Source organism: Marmota monax, unplaced genomic scaffold, assembly GCF_021218885.2.
Source record: "Marmota monax isolate L192 unplaced genomic scaffold, Marmota_monax_Labrador192_F-V1.1 WCK01_AAM20220418_F8-fsc00178, whole genome shotgun sequence".
NCBI lineage: Eukaryota > Metazoa > Chordata > Mammalia > Rodentia > Sciuridae > Marmota > Marmota monax.
Genome location: NW_026694501.1, coordinates 209,819 through 226,409, shown reverse-complemented (window position 1 = coordinate 226,409; position 16,591 = coordinate 209,819). Strand labels below are relative to the sequence as shown.

Here is a 16,591-nt window from a genome sequence, read left to right as displayed (position 1 = left end):
GAGGGACTGTGGCCCTGGTCTCTTTCCCAGCCCTGTAGGCACCACTGTGGGAAAACACTGGAGTCTGGGCTGTCCCCTCTGGCAAAGGACACAGGCAGAAGGGCCCACGGAAGGGGCAGATGCCCTGGGACTGTGGTGGGAAGCCCAAACCAGCCTGGATCTTTCCCTCTTGGTACCCTGATAGATGGGCTTTGGCCCAAATGTCTTATCCCTGTCACAGCTTTACTTTCTCCATTTTATTTGTCAATATAAAAATATTCAAATATTTACAACAAATAAATACGTGGGGACACAATAAGTTACACTGTTAGGAGAGCCCTCTTCCCAGGGCTGGGAGAGGATATGCCAGTATCCACAGCATGCCCACCCTCTCCATTCCCTCCCTCATACCTTTCCCAGCCCTGTTTGGTAAGAAGACAAATATAAAATACCACGGAACCCGCGGCCAAGTGGGAGGCCCCGCCCACCCTTCCCCCCAAACACACAGGAGGCTCCATCTCCCTCCCCCCCACCCTGAAAACATTCACAGCCCTAGAAGCAGGACTAGGCCCACCCCTGAGCCCTGCACTCCCCCCAAAGGGGTACAGCACCCTGCCCACCCCACCCCAATATGTACATCACCGCCCACACTCGGGGCAGGTGGGGGTAGGAGAGGCAAAGTGATTCGACCCCTTCCCCTTCATAGCTCCAAAGACTCACCAGGAGGACCCCAGGCCAAGGGAAGACTGACAGAAACAGGAAGGCTACGCTACATACATACACACACACACGCACACACACACGCACGCACACCACACAAATGCACACAAACACACGCACATCTTGAAACTTCTGCCTTGAAACATTTTGGCTGCTGGGGTCCCACGTGTCCAAGATTCACAGAAGAGGAGGAGCCTCCTGTGCGGCTGGTGCCCTGGTGAGCCACGCAAGTGGCAGTGCCCATGCTGAGCAGGTCCTCATGGCCGGGCGAGTGCTGGGCAGCGCCTGTCCCAGGCAGAGCAGGTGCCCGTGCCATGTCCCTGAGGTAGCTGGTGCCTGTGCAAATGTAGGCGTTGCGCCTCCCCCGCCCCCGCTGATGCGGTGGGCAGCTCCCCTCATACCGAGGACTCCTCGGGGTTGGAGTCGGGCAGCGGCTGGCGCTGCTGCAGTTTGCGCCGCAGTTCGTCAGCCAGCTCAGGCAGGGGATGCCCTCCCCGGTCCTCCCCTCCTAGCTGCAAGCGCACATAACCGTTGGCATTTGAGTTCCGCCCGCCCCCCAGGTGAAGCCTGGTTGGAGAAGGCAGGGGCTGGCCTGGGATGCCAGGAGGCGGAGATGGGGGCCCCCCTCCGGGCTGGCACCGGGCGTGTCCAGGCACAATCTTGAGGGAGCCATCTGAGTAGTAGTAGCCAACGGGATCCCAAAGTTTCTCATCTGTTTCAGGGCCGGGCCGAAAAGGGGGACTGGTGGGTTCTTTGGGCAGCTCCAGGGGGTATACCAGGGTCCTCTCAGCTGCCTTGGCGCCTTTTTCCAGCTCTTCCCGCAGCCGCCGGCGCAGGGACAAAACCAGAAGCAGCAGCACCAGGCACACGGCCCCCAGGGCCACCACAGCCAGCCACACTAGCCCCAGGTTTTCCAAGGGAGCCCGGGCCTCCAGGGTCACTGTGGGGCCCGCCACCACAGCCACAAGGTAGCCTTCAGCAGCCAGCCGTGCCCCCTGCTCCTCTGAAAAGCAGTGGTAGGTCCCAGCATGGCGGGGCTGGGCGGCCATCACCACCAAGGCCTGGAGTCGGGCATCGTAGAGGAAGGAGCCGGGCTGTTCTGCAGGTAGGTCCCGGCCTGCAAAGGTCCAGCGGGCGTGGGCCAGGTTGGAGGACAGGCGACAGGGCAGCACCAGGTCCGTGCCTGCTACCACTGTGATGTTCTTGGGCGTGAGCCTGGCTGCAGCAGCAGAGAGGGAAGGGAGCAGGGTCAGTGCGAGAGACCCAGGGCCCATCCCAAGGGGACGGGGCCAGGAAAGAGCTCACCTTTCTTACTGCCACGAAGGTCACAAAAGGCCGAGGTGTCCGAGATGGTCATGTGCTGAACCAGCAGAGATCTGGCAGAAGCAGGGGGTGTCAGCAGCCTGGCTCCAACACCGTGCCCACCCACCTTTCTGATCCCAGCCCTCACAGAGCCCGACTCACCCAGAGTGGCTGGCTACAGACACACAGCGGCTGGTGTTGACGCTCCAGGCACAATAGGGGTCCCGGGCGAGGACACAGTCTGCACAGAAGCGGTACTTCACACAGTCTGCCAGGGGCAGCTGGACCAGCTGGGAGCGGGAGCCCGCAAAGAGCAGCTTCTGTAGGAGAAGAAGCGTGAGAGGGTCCCCAGGGCCAGACACAGCGTAGGGTGGCTCAGACCCCAAGAAGCACAAGCAGGAGAGGTGACCAGATGAGGAGAAAGCAGAACAACAGCCCTCCAGAGAGGACCCAAGGCCTAAAGAACACAGAGTTTTCCTGCCAGTGAGCACAATCCTAAGCACCTTATGGTGGACATGACCTTGTTAGGGCCAACAGATACTTGACCCTGAGAGGTGTGATATCTCCCTCTCTCTGTCTGTCTGTCTCTCTCACACACACACACTGCAAGAAACATGTTCCTCCAGTTCCATCAGCTCTTACAATAGCACCAGTGCAGCATAAGGTGTTTTCCTCTGTTTGAATGGTAACTGCCAATCTGAGTGTTTACACAACCCCACACTCTCTTTCTGCCATTATTCCATGTGCTGGGCAGAATTTTAAGTCACAATAGCTGGCAAAAGGCAAACAAATCAGCATCGAGAGGGTGCTGCAAATGTGCCAGAAAGTTTTGCATGAGGGTTAAAGAAAAGGCCAACACTTTGGGGCACAGGGAGGGGAAGCGGAGGGTCAGGCCCAGAGCACCACCGGGGACTGGGTGGAAAGCAACCCTGGGAGGCCACTATAAACATGTCAAAGCTAGGAGGCCTAGCCAGCTGGGAAGGATCAGAGGGGAGGCTGTAGGCAAAGCCACAGCCCAACATGGAGGCACCTGAAGAAAATTCGAGCACAGGTGTCAGGCCTGGTCCCGGGAATTCAGCCCTGCAGGGACCCGGCATACATAATGCCCCTGCAGAGCGCCAGAACCATTCGCACGCGCCCTGACTTCCTGGGCTTGCCGGGGTTGACTGGGGTATGCTGCGCTGGCCAACCATGCCAACCTGACTAGGGATGGTGGAGGGGTGCGATGACAGCGGCGTGAGGCCTGACTTGCTACCTTGCTTGGTGACAGCACCAGACTTTCCACTGGCTCCTGGTCAAACACTTGCAGCTCCTCAATTAGGTGGACCCAGGTCCCCAGGTTCACAGCCTTGAGCAGCCAGCCATCTCCTGCGGAAGTTTGGAGGACAGGGTGTCAATGACAGGGAATGAGGCTCTTGGGCGTCTCCCTGCCCCAGGCACGCCCGGCATCTGCCTACCTGTGCCAATGAACAGCACTGTATAGGTGGCTCCGTCAAGTCCTGTAATGCGGTCGGCCACCAAGTGGGTGAAGTTGGTGTTCTTCTTCACGAGCAGGGGCCGGCCCCACCGAGGTGCCACCTGGTCCTCCATCAGTGGGTGCTTCTTGATGAAGTTGAGGGTGTTGTCAGGCAGCTCCAGAGAACTAGTGTAGCCATGGCGACGGTGCCAGTTGTTGATGCACTGGTGGAGGCAGGGGTGTGGGCAGGGCAGCGATCAGCTGGGTGGGAGGCCATTGGAACTGACAGAGGGAGTGCATCCCCACCCTGGGGACTCACCGAGCCAGGCCGGGGGCTGGGTATTGGGTCAGTGTAGCGACCCCACTTCTGTGCTTGCTCACGGTACTCCTTGTAGGGACCCTCGAACACCCGCTGGATCTCTTCCAACTGGTACTCACAGACTGCAGACACGTCCATATCACCCCTATTGCAGTGAGAGAGGGACTGCAAGGGTCAGGTCCAGTGCCTGCCTTACTATCTCCCGCCAGCTATGAGGATAGCAGGAAAGCAGGCATTAGCACAAAGTGCTCTTGGGAACAAGAATATACCAGCAGTCCGCTCTAAAGTGCCACCAGGCCAGGGCCTTGCTCACCTCACCCAGAGGGCTCTAAAAAGGGGCAAGTATGAGCCAGGCTCAGTGGCGCACGCCTGCATCAAAGCCAGCTTCAGCAAAAGCGAGGCCCTAAGCAACTCAGTGAGACCCTGTCTCTAAATAAAATACAAAATAGGGCTGGGGATGTGGCTCAGTGGTCAAATGCCCCTGAGTCCAATCCCCAGTACAAAAAAAAGCGGGGGAGGGGGGACCAGGCAAGTACTCAGTGTTCCAGACACTGACCACCTGGATATTCCCCAGAGGATAGCCTGGTGTAGGCCCTCCCACCCACACACTGTCCCTAACCTGAACACCTGGTACTCCCAACTCCACAGGATTCCCAGCCAACTCACCAACGTGCTCGAAAAACACCGAAGAAGGTGGTATTGTGCCAGGAGGCGCCCTGCAGGGTGTGCACAGCCCACAGCTGGTTGAAATAGAGCTGCCAGTCGGGCGCCGAGCACCCCAGCCGCGCCTTCAGGAACGTGGTCCACTTCTTCTGCAGTGTGCGCGCGCCCCCCATGTCGCCCTGGAAGATGGCAAGGGGATGCAGTGGGTCAGCCACTGCAGCGCCAGCAGGGCTCCCGGGGCCCATGCCGAGGGGCTACTGAGTACCTTGCAGACTCGGGCAACTCGGGCCACCACCTGCTCCGCATAGCAGTCATACTCCACAGCCCGCTCGCTGAAGAAGAAGTACACCTTGTCGTCATCCCCGGTGAAGCTCCCCACGCTCTCAGGGATGTAGGCAGAGGCGACAAAGTGGGGCTCTGTGGCAAGGCAAGGAGGGTCAGCCGTGGGGTGCTGGGGCCCTCACAGGCCTCCGGCCCTGGGCTTCCCCAGCCCACACCCTGCTCACCGTTGAGCCAAAAGGCCAGGTATTCTGTCTTCATGGGATGGTGGGGCCCCATGTTCCTTAGGATGACAGGCTCGGTGCCCAGGAAGTTGTTGAGGGTGGCTGAGTACAGCTCGCCATCTGCAGGAGATGGAGGATCAGCCACACCAGAAACAAGCCGGAGACACTCCAGAGTGTGCCAAGTCCCAGGGGACTCACCCAGTATGGGGGCAGCCACTCACCCACAAGGAGGCCAGTGTGGCCCTTAGCTGGGTCATAGGGACACTTCCCCTTCCCATCATCAAACTCTCCACGCTCCAAAGTGAAGGTGAGCATGTCCTAGGGATAGAGGGAGCCAGTCAGGAGGTCAGGCAACAAGGGCAGGGCCTTCTACTGGAGGCCAGGGCAGAGGGCAGCCAGGGAGGGGCAGCACTCACAATGTAGGCGCACTTGGGCTGAAAGGCGTAGGTACCACAGACATACAGGTGGGAGGCGTTGTAGGGCTGCAGGAAGCGGATGAAGTTGAAGCACTCCGTCTGCGGGGGAGAGGGGTCAGTCAGTGACAGTTGGGGGTGTGGGGCCACCAGTGCCAGGGTGGAGAGACGTCACCCTGGTGCAATAGAAGAGCAAGAAACAGTGCCCTGTGAGGTCCAGCAGGTGGGCAGTGCCTGAGCACCCACCTGGTTGCTCTTGCCTTTCTGGGTACACTCGATCTTCTTCTCAGCTGGTGCCTCCCAAGAGATCTGGGGAACAGGGGGGGGCAATGTCACAGGTATAGGCTGAGCACAGGATACCCTGTGTGAAAACTTGGTTCCCATCCTCTGGGGGCTTCTTTCAGTAGAGGACAGAAGTTCCTACCCACCAGCCAGGGGCCCTGGCACTTATGCCAGTCACTCAGGAGGCTAAGGCAGGAGTATTGCAAGTTCAAGGCCAGCCCCGAAAACTTAGTAAGACCCTGTCTCTAAATAAACTTTAAAAAGGGACCGGGGATGTAGCTCAGAGTTGTGCCCCTGGGTTTAATCTCAAGTACGTGTGTGTTGAGAGGGGAGTCCCAAACCACCCCACTATGGCAGAACCCAATAAGTGCCACAGAAAGGAGCAGAGAACTTGCTGATTCTAAAGGAGGGTGGGCAGGCCTGGGGGCTGAGGGGCAGGCTGCAATGCAAGCTCCTCCGCATCCTGTCCTGTCGCCCCACCCGCGTGCCTCCCCTGCCCCACCTCTCACCACGCCTTGCAGCTCCAGAGCCTCCACGCTGAAGGCAAACAGGGCCTCTCGGGCCCCCACATACAGGAGTCCGGAATGCTCAGTCAGAGTCAGTGTCAGAAAGTCCTGGATGCCCGTTTGGGAGAACCGCCTTACCACTGTGGCTAGATCTGCAGGGACAAGGACAAGGCCAGAGTGAGCAGGATGCAGACAGGCAGGCTTCCCTGGGGTTCCAATCTTGCCTTGTCCAATGGTCTTTTGGGCCCAACCACCCTGGTTCCCCACATGAGAGACACATGCAGATGGCAGCCACGCCCCTGGCTAGCAATAAAGAGCATTTTCTGAATAGCCTTTGGCTTTGACGGCTCCACCCAGGCCTCCCCGGCCTTCCTCAGCCTGGGAAGAGGCAAATCTGGGCTGGTAAGGAGGAAGGAAGGACACTTCAGCCACAGCTTCCGGCCAGAGGAAGCCATCAGACTGATGGCTCTCCCTGTCAGGGTCAGCGGCACCTCCAGCTGCAGAGCTAGGCACCCCCCCTCCGTTTCCTTGTCTTCTGCTTCCTCCTTTGCTGATTGCCTGCACCAGGGTCCAGCCAGGCCCTGCAGCCAGTCTAGCAGGGCAAGAGACACAGAAGAGTCGTGGGCTGTCTCAGGAAACCCTTCACTCCAGGCTGCCAGAAATGCAAGCACAGCTGGCCTGGGACAGGCAGGGCTGGCAGGAGGGGAAGGGGAAGAAGTTGGCACTGGGAGGTCAGAGATGACACTGAGGCTTGAGCCTGGGAACCTCTGCTGCCATTCAGCATGCACAGGGTATGTCACCATTTATCCAGTATATGACCCCTACAGCAGTCCCCTAAATAGCTGCCCCCCTGCCCTGAAGGTCCCCCCAAACCAGCCTGAGTCTTTGGCTGACACAGGTTGGCAAAGGAGGGCTTCTTTAGTAGTGGAGTGCAGCCTGTGGGAGGTGAGCTCATCCCAGGTCCCCAGAGTGCAGGGATGATACAAACACCTGACATCACCTCTTCACACAGGTGTGTGTGCACAAGGAGACTGCCAGGTCTGCCCTGTCCTCCCTGAATGTGAGCACATGCACTTATGCATACCCATCAAGGTGTCACCAGACAGCATGCGTGTGGGCAGCAGGAGGGTCTATTGGGGTGGATAAGGGGCTTCTGGGTACAGAGAACTAGAAAGGCTGGGGGGACAGCCTCTGACTAACTCCTGTCCTGGTTCTGATTTCTCCCTAGGCTTCCAGCAGCAGTGATTCACGAGGCGAGCATGGAGAGCAGACATTGCTCTCACTTGCACACCAGCCCAACAAAATCTGGGTTGGGGGGCTGGTAAAAATTCCCCCAGCGCCATCCTAAGTGTCAGAAAGGGGCACCTAGGATGCATCCCAGGTCCAAACCAATACCTAGTTCTGGGTCCCTGGGTCCAGTTACATTTCTGAGAAACTGGCACCAAACACATCAGAATAAACCGACCACAGGCTTAGAGGCAATTCCTAGGCAGCCTGTCCCCTGCCTCCCTCCCCCAGTCTTTTTGTCCGACTTGAAGCACTCACCCCCAGAAGGCACTGTCTTCCTGGGCACGAGATTCCACCACACCTCAGCCTCAATGCCCAGGCCCCACAGCCCTGCTGCCAGCAGCCAGACAGCCCAGTGTGGGGCCATGGTGCACGCCCCAGCTCTAAGCTCCAGACCAGCAGCCCTGCCGAGGGAAAAGAAATGGTCAGCATGGCCAGAGAAAACAACTTGGAAGGGGGCCACACCGAGAGCACACAGGACACCTGACAGGAGCTCCCTGGCCCCTCTCTTATGAGGGGAACCTAGCTCCCCACAGCTGGCCTCTAACCCCTCAGTCCCCCAGTGACCCAGAAGTCTCCCTGAGGGAGACAGGGAGGAGGTGAATCAGCTGGAGGCATGGACAAATATCAAAAAGCCCCCTAAGGCTTCCAGGCCCTCCCTAGCCCTCGCAACAGGAAGTTAGTTTAGAAAAATAAAAAAAGAGGGACACCCCCACACACACATTCAGACCTAAGAGGTTTGAGAGTTTCTTAAATTAGCCTCAAGGAGCAGGACCTGCATCCACTGAGCTCCAGCCAGCCCCAACCCAATTCTGGGAGGCAAACCCCTTGGCGGAGTGAGGGGACAAGTGGTGGGGCAGGGGGTTGGCAAAGCTTCCCACCCAGGGACTAGGTGCAGCACAGGTCCTGGACCCAGCCTGTCCCCTCCCCCAGCGCAGACAATAGCCGGGCAGAGCCCAAAACCCCGTTCCACATCGACAGGGACAGAGTGGGAGTGGGGCCGGGAGCCGCTGGGGCCCAGCTTCCCGAGGCCCCTTTGTTGCCCAAGAGGGAGGCAGGAAGTGGGTGGGATGGGCGTGGAAATGACCAGGGCCTCATCCTGTTCCTTGCTTGGCCTCCTAGGAGACACTAGCCCTCGGGCTGAGGGACGACAGGGATACAGTGCCAGTTCTGGTCAAAGCCGGGATCTCCCCGCGGAGCTGGCAGGCGGGGGCGGGGAAGCATAAAGGGGGTGGGGAGCCCAAGAGGGTTCCTCCAGGACCAAGGGGGAGGCACGCCTCCGGCCGGCGCCCCAGCGCTCCCTGGGGTGTGACGAACCTCTCCAACTCGGGGATTGCGCCCAGGGGGCCCTGCTCTAAGCAGACCATCGGTACTTATTTCCACTGCTTCTGTTCCCCCTACCCCGTACCGGGTACAGAGACAGAAGCTGGGGACTTGCTCACCCCAAAACAAAGGGTCCCCGCCAAGACCCCGTCCCGGGTCCCCCGGTTCTCCCCTCCCCCAGCTCCGGGGATTTGAATGCAAACAAAGCGGCAGCGCTGGGAGCATGGTGGAGCCTGGCCTACGGACGCCCTCTGTCGGCCCAGATCACCAGCGCGGGAAGGGCGGGGGGGATAGGGCTGCGTTCGCCCCCGACAGTTCCTCCAACACACCCCCAGCCTCTGTGCCCCTTACCCAGGCTCGGGCAGGACCCAGTGGCGTGCCCCGAGAATCTATGCACGCAGCGGAGCCCCCACCCCAGGCTCCTCCCAGGGCAAGACACCCACCGCCCAGGGGTGGAGGGGCGTGGGGTCCGGGCTGTGCGCTCGACACCCTTGCCCACCCCGAGCAGCCGGCCGGGACGGCGGCGCCCCAGCCGGGAACGGAGCAGCCGCGCTGGAGACGGGGGCCTGGCTTTCCCGGCCAACCCGCCTCCTCGGCGGGGCGGGCGGGCAGGCAGGGGGCCGCTGCAGGGAAATCCGATCCCACAACATCGGCCACGGTCCAAGCCCGCCCCAAACTTTCCGTCGGGGGTGGAGGAGCCGGGAGCAGCTGGGGAGCCTGGCGGGGATCCCGGCCCCGCGCGGACAGCCCGAGGGTCTCCCACTCCCCTGCCCGGCCCGCCCCTCCTGCCCCTAAGGCACCGGGCACTGCTCGCCCCGCTCCTCAGCACCGGCGAAGCAGCCGGAGGGAGCCGAGGGAAGGACCCCGGGCGGACAGCTGTCTCGGCCGCCGCCCCTCCCTGCGCCCCCAGACGCTGTCCCTCGCGCGCGCGACAGCCCGAGTCCGAGAAGGGGGACAAAGCGACGGCTCCGGGGCCCCACGGCTCCGGCTCCGCGCAAGCCCGGCCTCACTCACCTCTTGCACGCAGCTCGAATCCCTGGGCGCCGCCCTCGCGTTCGGCTCCGACCGCGGCCCGCCCCTACCCCCGCGCGCGCCCGCCGCCCGCCTCCGCGGCCCCTCTGCCACCGCCCCGCGTCCGGGCTCCGCTCCGCGCCCCTGGGCTCGGGCTCGGGCTCGGCGCTCCGCCGCCGGGGCCGGCTCTTTCTCCGCCGCGGCCGCCGCTCTCCGCCCCCTCCCCTGACGTCAGGCGGGGGAGTCGGGCGGGGGCGGGACGCCGAGGCCCGCGCGGGAGGGGGCTGCGACCCGCCGGCTCCAGGGCTCGGACCCCTGCCCGTCAGGGTGCTCAGCCGCCCCAGGCCTGGGAGTCGCGATCTGCGCCACGGCGCCTGGAGGTGGCGGGGAGGGACTCCAGGCGTTGCCACTGGAGAATCGGACTCACCTGGCCTTTCCGAAGTGTCCCCCGAAGACCTGCGGCGGGTTAGGCTCGGGAATGGGGCTGAGGTGCTCCTCACTCTCCAGTTACCAACTCAGGAGAGCCACATCAGGGCGCGAATTCCAGGAACGCGCGCCGGAGGAAACCCAGGGCTTCTCTTGGGGGAGGACCAGAGCGATCTGGTTTTTGGCCCCCAATTCTTCCTAGTTTCTGGTCCCAACGCCCACCGGCCCCTGCCCTCGAACTGGAATGATCCTCACAGATCCAAGTCTCGGGCAGTCCGTCCCTTGTTTCTTAGTCTCCTGGCAGAGCCTACCCCCAGGAAATGACTCCTTCTGGTGCCACTGGAAGGCAGATTAACAAGTGGCACGAGCCCTGATGTTCAGATGAAAGGGGCTGAGGAGCCACGCTGAGCAGCACCACCACCTTCAGAACCGACAGCCTCCGCCCACAGCCGGCCCACAGCCGCTCACTCCTCCAAGTAACTTGTAGCTCCGGCCTCCTGGGCGGTGCTGCCTGGCAAGTCCTCCTTCCTGCCAGCTGGTCCTCGGAATTGGGCAGGTGGACAGAGGAACCTCTGGGAGGCCACCCCCTGACTACAGCCAAAGGGCAAGAGTGGAGGGACTGCAGGCCCTGAGGTTTCCACCATAACTCTGAGCCAGGGGGAGTCCTGGAGGGAAGAAACACTGTTAGGCTGTCTGATCTAGAGTGTAAATCGGTGCGACAGAAGCTTTTGTTCTGGGTTAAAACTTGGCATTTGAAAAGTGGAGACCAGAAAAGCAGTGGAGATAATTCAGAAAAGCCGCCCAGTTTGGTTTCAGTAACAATTGGGTCTTTGCTGGTATACAAAAAGGCCCCATCCTCTCTCTCTGGCCAAACCACATTTCCCAGATCCTTTCCACTAGGAAAACAGCTGTGGCCTTGGAGATGCTGGAGATTGGTGGCAAGCCAGATTACAGTTACCTTGGGGTGGGCAGGGCAGGTGCCCTGCTGCAGCTGCCAGGGAGGGAAAAGATGCACTACCTCCTCTGATTATGGATTTTATTTTTTTAGTACTAGAAATCAAACCCAGGGCCTCAAGCACACTAGCCAAGTCAAATGCTCTACCATGAGCTGCATCCCCAGCCCTCTAGTCTTGATTAGACCCTGGTCCCATTTAAGTGGGGATTAACTGATATGCAGATGTTCTCTCCCATTCTTTTTATGCTTTAGATGGTCCAATTTGCCTTCATATACATTTCCCCACTCTACCCTCATGACCACCCTGTAAAAACTGGTAATGGCTGAGCATGACAGTGTACACTTGTAATCCCAGCAATTCAGGAGGCTGAGGCAGGAGGATCCCAAGTTCAAGACCAGCCTCAGCAACTTAAGGAGGCCCTGTCTCAAAAAACAACAACAACAAATAAAAACAAATAAACCAAAAATACCTGCAGATGCAGTGCAGTACTAGAGCACCTGGGTTCAATTGGGGGGGGGGGGCGGTGGGGGTGTTAAATTAAATCAGATCTTGGTATTCCCATTTCTGTCTTCCAACAAGTCAGCATGTGCCCTGACAATGTCCACTTCCTGCTTTTCCTTGCATTTAAGCCTCACCACCAGCCTCTAGGTGCAAGGGTTACCAGTCAGAGACCTGAGCTCCCTGGCTCTACCTCCAAGGTGGCCCCAGTGGAAAGTTTCAAAAGGTGGTTTGGTTTCACTGGCAGGGACAGTCTCCTTCTGTACCTCAATGGCAGGCATCAGGGTCCCCTATGCCAGGGATGTGGGCAGAAAGAAGCCTCCAGTAACAGACCCATGAGCCCCTCCTTCACAAAGACTCCTCAAAAACAAGGCTCCAGAAGGGCCAGGGGCACAGGCCTATAATCCTGATGAGAGGGGAGGATGGAAAGTTCAAGGCCAGCCTGGGCAATTTGGAGAGACCCTGTATCAAAATAAAGTACAAAGGGCTGGGGATGTAGTTCAGTGGTAGAGCATTTGCCTAGCATATGCAAGGCCCCGAGTTTGATCTCCAGGAGGTATAAATAAGTAAAATATAAATACCAGGCTCCAGTCCCCCCTTCCACCTCCCTGCATTTCCTGCTGTATTCTGTTCATTCCCGGCACTGACCTTTTCTGTAGGTGGGTGGGCAGAGGATAAAGTTTCTTTGTATGACTATTTATTCATGATTCATGCCTTTGAATAAAAGAACAACTGGTAGAAAACTAAGGATACTTGGGTCTTTCATTAAGAAAAAGTACTGCCAGGAGTGGTGGTTACATTCCTGTAATTCCAGCTACTTGGGAGGCTGAGGCAGGAGGATTGCAAGTTCCAGGCTAGCCTGGACATTTCAGCAAGACCTGGACTCAAAGTAAATAAAAATTAAAGGCAGCTGGGTGTGTAGTTCAGTGGTGAGCACTCCCTGAAAATAAAAATTACTAAAATGGGGGTGGGGTCAGTCATCTGTCACATACCTGTCTAGTCTCCCTCGGACTGGCCTGGTGTCTGCTATGGAAGGCATACACCCTTCAGGTCCTAAGCCCTGACAGACCCTCCTCCTACTTGCCCCCATTTGCTCTTGTGGCCAAGTAAGGGAAATACAAAGATGTGCTAAATGTCAGCTGAGACTCTCCAAAGATCTCTGGCAGCTCTGGCCAGTCTCTAGAGATGGCCCAGGAGTCTCACCTGAAAAGCAAATTCCATTCCCCCATTCCCCACCACTGGTCGTGAACCCTGGTGCCCTTGACTTGAGCCACTCACTTGCTACTCCCCTGAGGCATCTCTCCAGGAGGAAGGACGAGGGTCAACCCACAGATGGGAAGTGAAAAAGCTTGGGTCAGCCACCCTTCAGGGACTCTGGGAGTGGAGACATGGAAAAGAGACTTCCTCCCTCTACTTCCTCTAAAAGGAGGGTTATCAAAGCCATCCACCTGGGAAGCCTTTCCCTTTCCAGCCCCTCCCTGCCACCATCACCGAAAGGAAGCAGGAAAACATCCGTCATCACTGCTTTTCCAGTGGCTTCTACCAGGATATCCCCCGCCTTTTCCCAGGGGCTTCAAAGACCTGAAGGGCAAGTGGTAAAATTGCCAGCATCATTATAGAATTCGTGGCCTTCAGGAGGCTAGGATCTCTAACTGATCCCAGCACATTTGGGGACATCTACTCAGCTTCCAGCCAGTCCCAGCAAGGGCCCATTACAGGGCCCAGGGGATAGCATCCGGCCTTGGGTGACCTCCAGTGCACACCTCTCCTCAGGTTACAGCCAGGTATCTGGAGGGACTGAGTTGTCACCAACACCTCCTTTCCCCTTGATATCTATTTCCCTCTTGGTGATGAGTAGGTTTAGGGAGCAGGGAGCCAGGGCTGGGGAGAAGGGCTCCATCTATCTAAGCTGACGGACAGACCCTCCCTTTCCCCAAGCCAGGTAGGGGTAGCTTCAAGAACTGGAAACTCCCATTTCAGCCACTCGGGACTCCCTACCTGTCTCTGCTATTGGCAGTAAGAACAAAGAAGGGAAATTTCAAAGGTGATTTCCAGGTTTCCAGAGCACGCCAAGTAACTGAAGATCCACTGTCAGGATGTGCAGTGTCAGCAGTAGAGGCAGTCTGGAGGGAGGCCCTGCCCTCTTACCCAAAGACCTGGGCGGGCTGCTGCTGGGTAGCCCCTGGGCTGCCAGGGCCCATGCAGCATCTGTTGCAGCCAGAGAGAAACCAGAACTCATGCAGCCCAGGCATCCAAGTCACCCTGGCTCTGGAAGGGTTTCTTCCACCTCACTTGGCAAATACTTTGAAGCAGAAAAGATGTCCTGTGTGGCACCTGGCACTGTACTACGTCTGTGCCCTCTGAATAATAGATCCCCCAGCTCCGGGCACTCTGGGGACCCCAAGAGGGAAGCAGCTATGTCTGAAACAGGCCCAGGAAGGGATGTGTCCCACTTTGGGTCTGCACACGGAGCCACTGAAGTTCCTCTATTTATTTACTTTGGTGGGGGGGGGGGGTCCTGTCTTTTGAGTTGAGTGATCACAGAGGTAATTCTCTGCTACCTCCTGACTACCTCTTGTATCTTCTGCAAAATCTCATCCCAACCCAGGAATCAGGAGGGCCAGCCATGGATTGCCAGTATTAGGGAGTGGACAGACAAGAGAAAATGGATACTCAGGGATCTGCCGGGGCAGAGAGGGCCCACTCAACTCTCAAGGGGTGCAGGTCAAAGATATCCAGTACCCCACTAAGGATCAGAACCCATGAAACTTATCTGGGGCAAGGCAAGGGAAAGCAAGAGCAGGATCTGGAACTGTCTTTTGGACCCGCCCCCACTCCTAAGTCTGGGAAGTTGATTTCAGAGCTAAACAATAAATTGAATTAAGCATAATTACAGCCCTGATACACCATCTCCCTCTATGTAGCCTCCCTGGCGGGGGCGGGAAGTAGTCCCAGACTGGATCCAAACAAATGTTCCTCATCCCAGCTCCCAGTTTCCATGGCTCTTGGGCTGTAGGGGTAACTGCTGCCCCCTGCACGTCTGCAGAAAGCCCTCAGGTGCAGGACTAAGGCCTGCACCCCCCCCCTTCCTGTCACATGACTGCTGGAGGTGAGAATTTGTAGCAGGGAAGCCACAGGCATCCGAAGGCTGGACATTGGGCATGTGCCCTTGGGATCAGATGGAAAGGAGCTTCCTAAGCCACTGATGCTGAAATAAACTTTAATGTCACAAAGGAACCTCACATTAGAGTCAAGGAGAGAGGGTGGAGAGAGGGGAAGACTCCTAGGAGGGCCCAGGAGGCCCCAGGAAATCAGAGCCATGAGGCAAAAGCCTTGGGGAGGAATTGCTGCTGGGAAGGGCTGGGAGCAGAAGGGTGGGCTGGGCAGGGAGTGGCCGAGCCTTGCGGGCAGCTGACCGTGGTGGAGAGGGCTCCTGCTTCATCAGGCCTCTCACTCTGGGACCTCCTTTGGCCTCCATTCTTTGCCTCCTGCAGTTCCTGGAGTCCTGTTCACTTCCTGCTGGAGTCAAGAGCTCTGGGCTGCCCTGCCCTTGCTCCTTTAGATGTCTTTCCAGGGGCTAAAGTACTGGGCCTGTGGCAAGGAGAAAAACAGGCTGCAGTAACCTGGCCCAGGTGCTGCCCTCTCCTGAGACTCTATGGATAAACAGCAAACACTCAATGTCTGCTCCAGGCCTCCTCTGAGCCATGCAATGCTCTCAAGGCTCACCGTCCAGACAAGGACACAGCAGTCAACAGGCTACCTGACCACAATGTCAGAAATGAAAGCACTGCTCGGGTCTTCTCTCCCTCCGAACGGCTGCAGGCCCAGGAGTGTGAACAGAGGTGGTCCTGCACCCTGGCTCTGCCAGGCCACCGCTCGCTCTTCCTTCCTTTCTGGACAAACACACTGCTTCCCACCAGAGACTAGTGTGGTCCAGTTCCTGGGGGACCCAGGGTGAGGTCTGCTCTCTAGCTTTCTCAGGGACTTGTGAAATCTGAGACACAAGCTACAGCCTGTGGCCAGCGTGTCAGTCCCAAGTCAGAGGTTATGGGGAAGCACAAGAGACAGAGGCGAGCTGGGTGTCAGGGAGCCCTGAGAGGAAGGTGTGGACAGGGATCTTTGGCCCAGCAGTCTCCAGCAAGGCCTGGGGACTCCTGGACAGCAGAGCCTCAAGCCAGCCTAGCAGGGTGCTGCTTGTTGGAGAAATGGAGGTCAGAGGGGAGGGTGCCAAGCAGAGGTTGCACAGGCTCCTGTATCAGGCTAAGCTGCCTCTGATATTTGCAGAACTGCCTACGTGACTGGATGAGCTCTCTCACCTGTCAGCGCCTCTGGTCAGTTTGCTCATCTGTAAAATGGGCTACCGACAACACCTGCCTCATGAGGGTTAGGTACATGCATGCAAAAACAGGTCCTCAGGGGCTGGGGATATAGCTCAGTTGGTAGAGTGTGTGCCTCATATGCACAAGGCCCTGGATTCAGTCCCCAGCACCACACAACCACAACAACAGGTCTTTAGGAAGTTTTAACTATGAACATTATTATCTAGAGGGTCTGTGACAATCTGGGGATTAAAGTTTACTGCTATTGAAAACAGAAGGGATCAGGTTAGCCCAGGATCACTCTTGTTATAGAGTGGGAGGCCAGGCCCAGGTCTTCAGGGAAAGTGGACAGGGCGATGAGAGGTGGTACCACCGGTACCCCTTCAGGCACTACTCATGACAAACTGGTGCTGTCTCCCCAGGGCTGAGTTACTCTTCACTTTTTTTTTTTTTTAAGAGATGCTTCAGATTGAACCTTGGGGTACTCTACCATTGAACTACATCCCTAGCCACCTACCCCCCCCCACTATTTTTTATTTTTGGTATTTTGAGACAGGGTCTCACTGAATTCCTGAGGCTGGCCTCTACCCGCCATCCTTCTGGGGGTTGAATCCAGGGCCTTGAGCAC

General features: G+C 57.9%; 2 protein-coding genes across 11 annotated transcripts in view; both read right to left on the bottom strand.

Moving 5' to 3' along the window:
- Positions 1 to 558: 558 nt before the first annotated feature.
- Sema4c (semaphorin 4C) lies at positions 559 to 10,631 on the bottom strand. Of its 2 annotated transcripts, none has more exons than XM_046420053.2 (15): positions 10,192 to 10,631; positions 7,689 to 7,834; positions 6,147 to 6,295; positions 5,602 to 5,664; positions 5,359 to 5,457; positions 5,164 to 5,260; positions 4,946 to 5,062; positions 4,705 to 4,856; positions 4,443 to 4,618; positions 3,777 to 3,921; positions 3,459 to 3,681; positions 3,257 to 3,369; positions 2,164 to 2,321; positions 2,005 to 2,075; positions 559 to 1,918 (listed from the first exon to the last, which is right to left on the bottom strand). In XM_046420053.2, the coding sequence occupies exons 2-15, from the start codon at positions 7,795 to 7,797 to the stop codon at positions 1,095 to 1,097; spliced, it is 2,496 nt and encodes an 831-aa protein (XP_046276009.1). In that variant the 5' UTR covers positions 7,798 to 7,834; positions 10,192 to 10,631; the 3' UTR covers positions 559 to 1,094. The 2 variants fall into 2 exon arrangements, with proteins under 2 accessions (XP_046276009.1, XP_046276008.1); XM_046420052.2 differs by lacking the exon at positions 10,192 to 10,631 and adding an exon at positions 9,768 to 9,871.
- A 4,216-nt stretch (positions 10,632 to 14,847) lies between these two features.
- Positions 14,848 to 16,591, bottom strand: part of Fam178b (family with sequence similarity 178 member B) — an 81,718-nt gene continuing 79,974 nt past the window's right edge. For all 9 annotated transcript variants that reach the window (XM_046420093.2, XM_046420092.2, XM_046420095.2 and 6 more), the window contains one exon: positions 14,848 to 15,235. In XM_046420093.2, coding sequence (XP_046276049.1) covers positions 15,203 to 15,235 — 33 coding nt within the window. In that variant the 3' untranslated portion in view covers positions 14,848 to 15,202. The remainder of the gene's footprint in view (positions 15,236 to 16,591) is intronic.

What these genes read in the sequence shown, in the direction of transcription:
- Sema4c (XM_046420053.2), bottom strand. Translation starts at nt 7,797, where the DNA reads ATGGCCCCACACTGGGCTGTCTGGCTGCTGGCAGCAGGGCTGTGGGGC. An exon ending in CCACACTGGCCTCCTTGTGG is followed by an intron (nt 5,063 to 5,163) that starts GTGAGTGGCTGC and finishes CATCTCCTGCAG; the next exon opens with ATGGCGAGCTGTACTCAGCC. An exon ending in GGTGTTTTTCGAGCACGTTG is followed by an intron (nt 3,922 to 4,442) that starts GTGAGTTGGCTG and finishes TCACTGCAATAG; the next exon opens with GGGTGATATGGACGTGTCTG.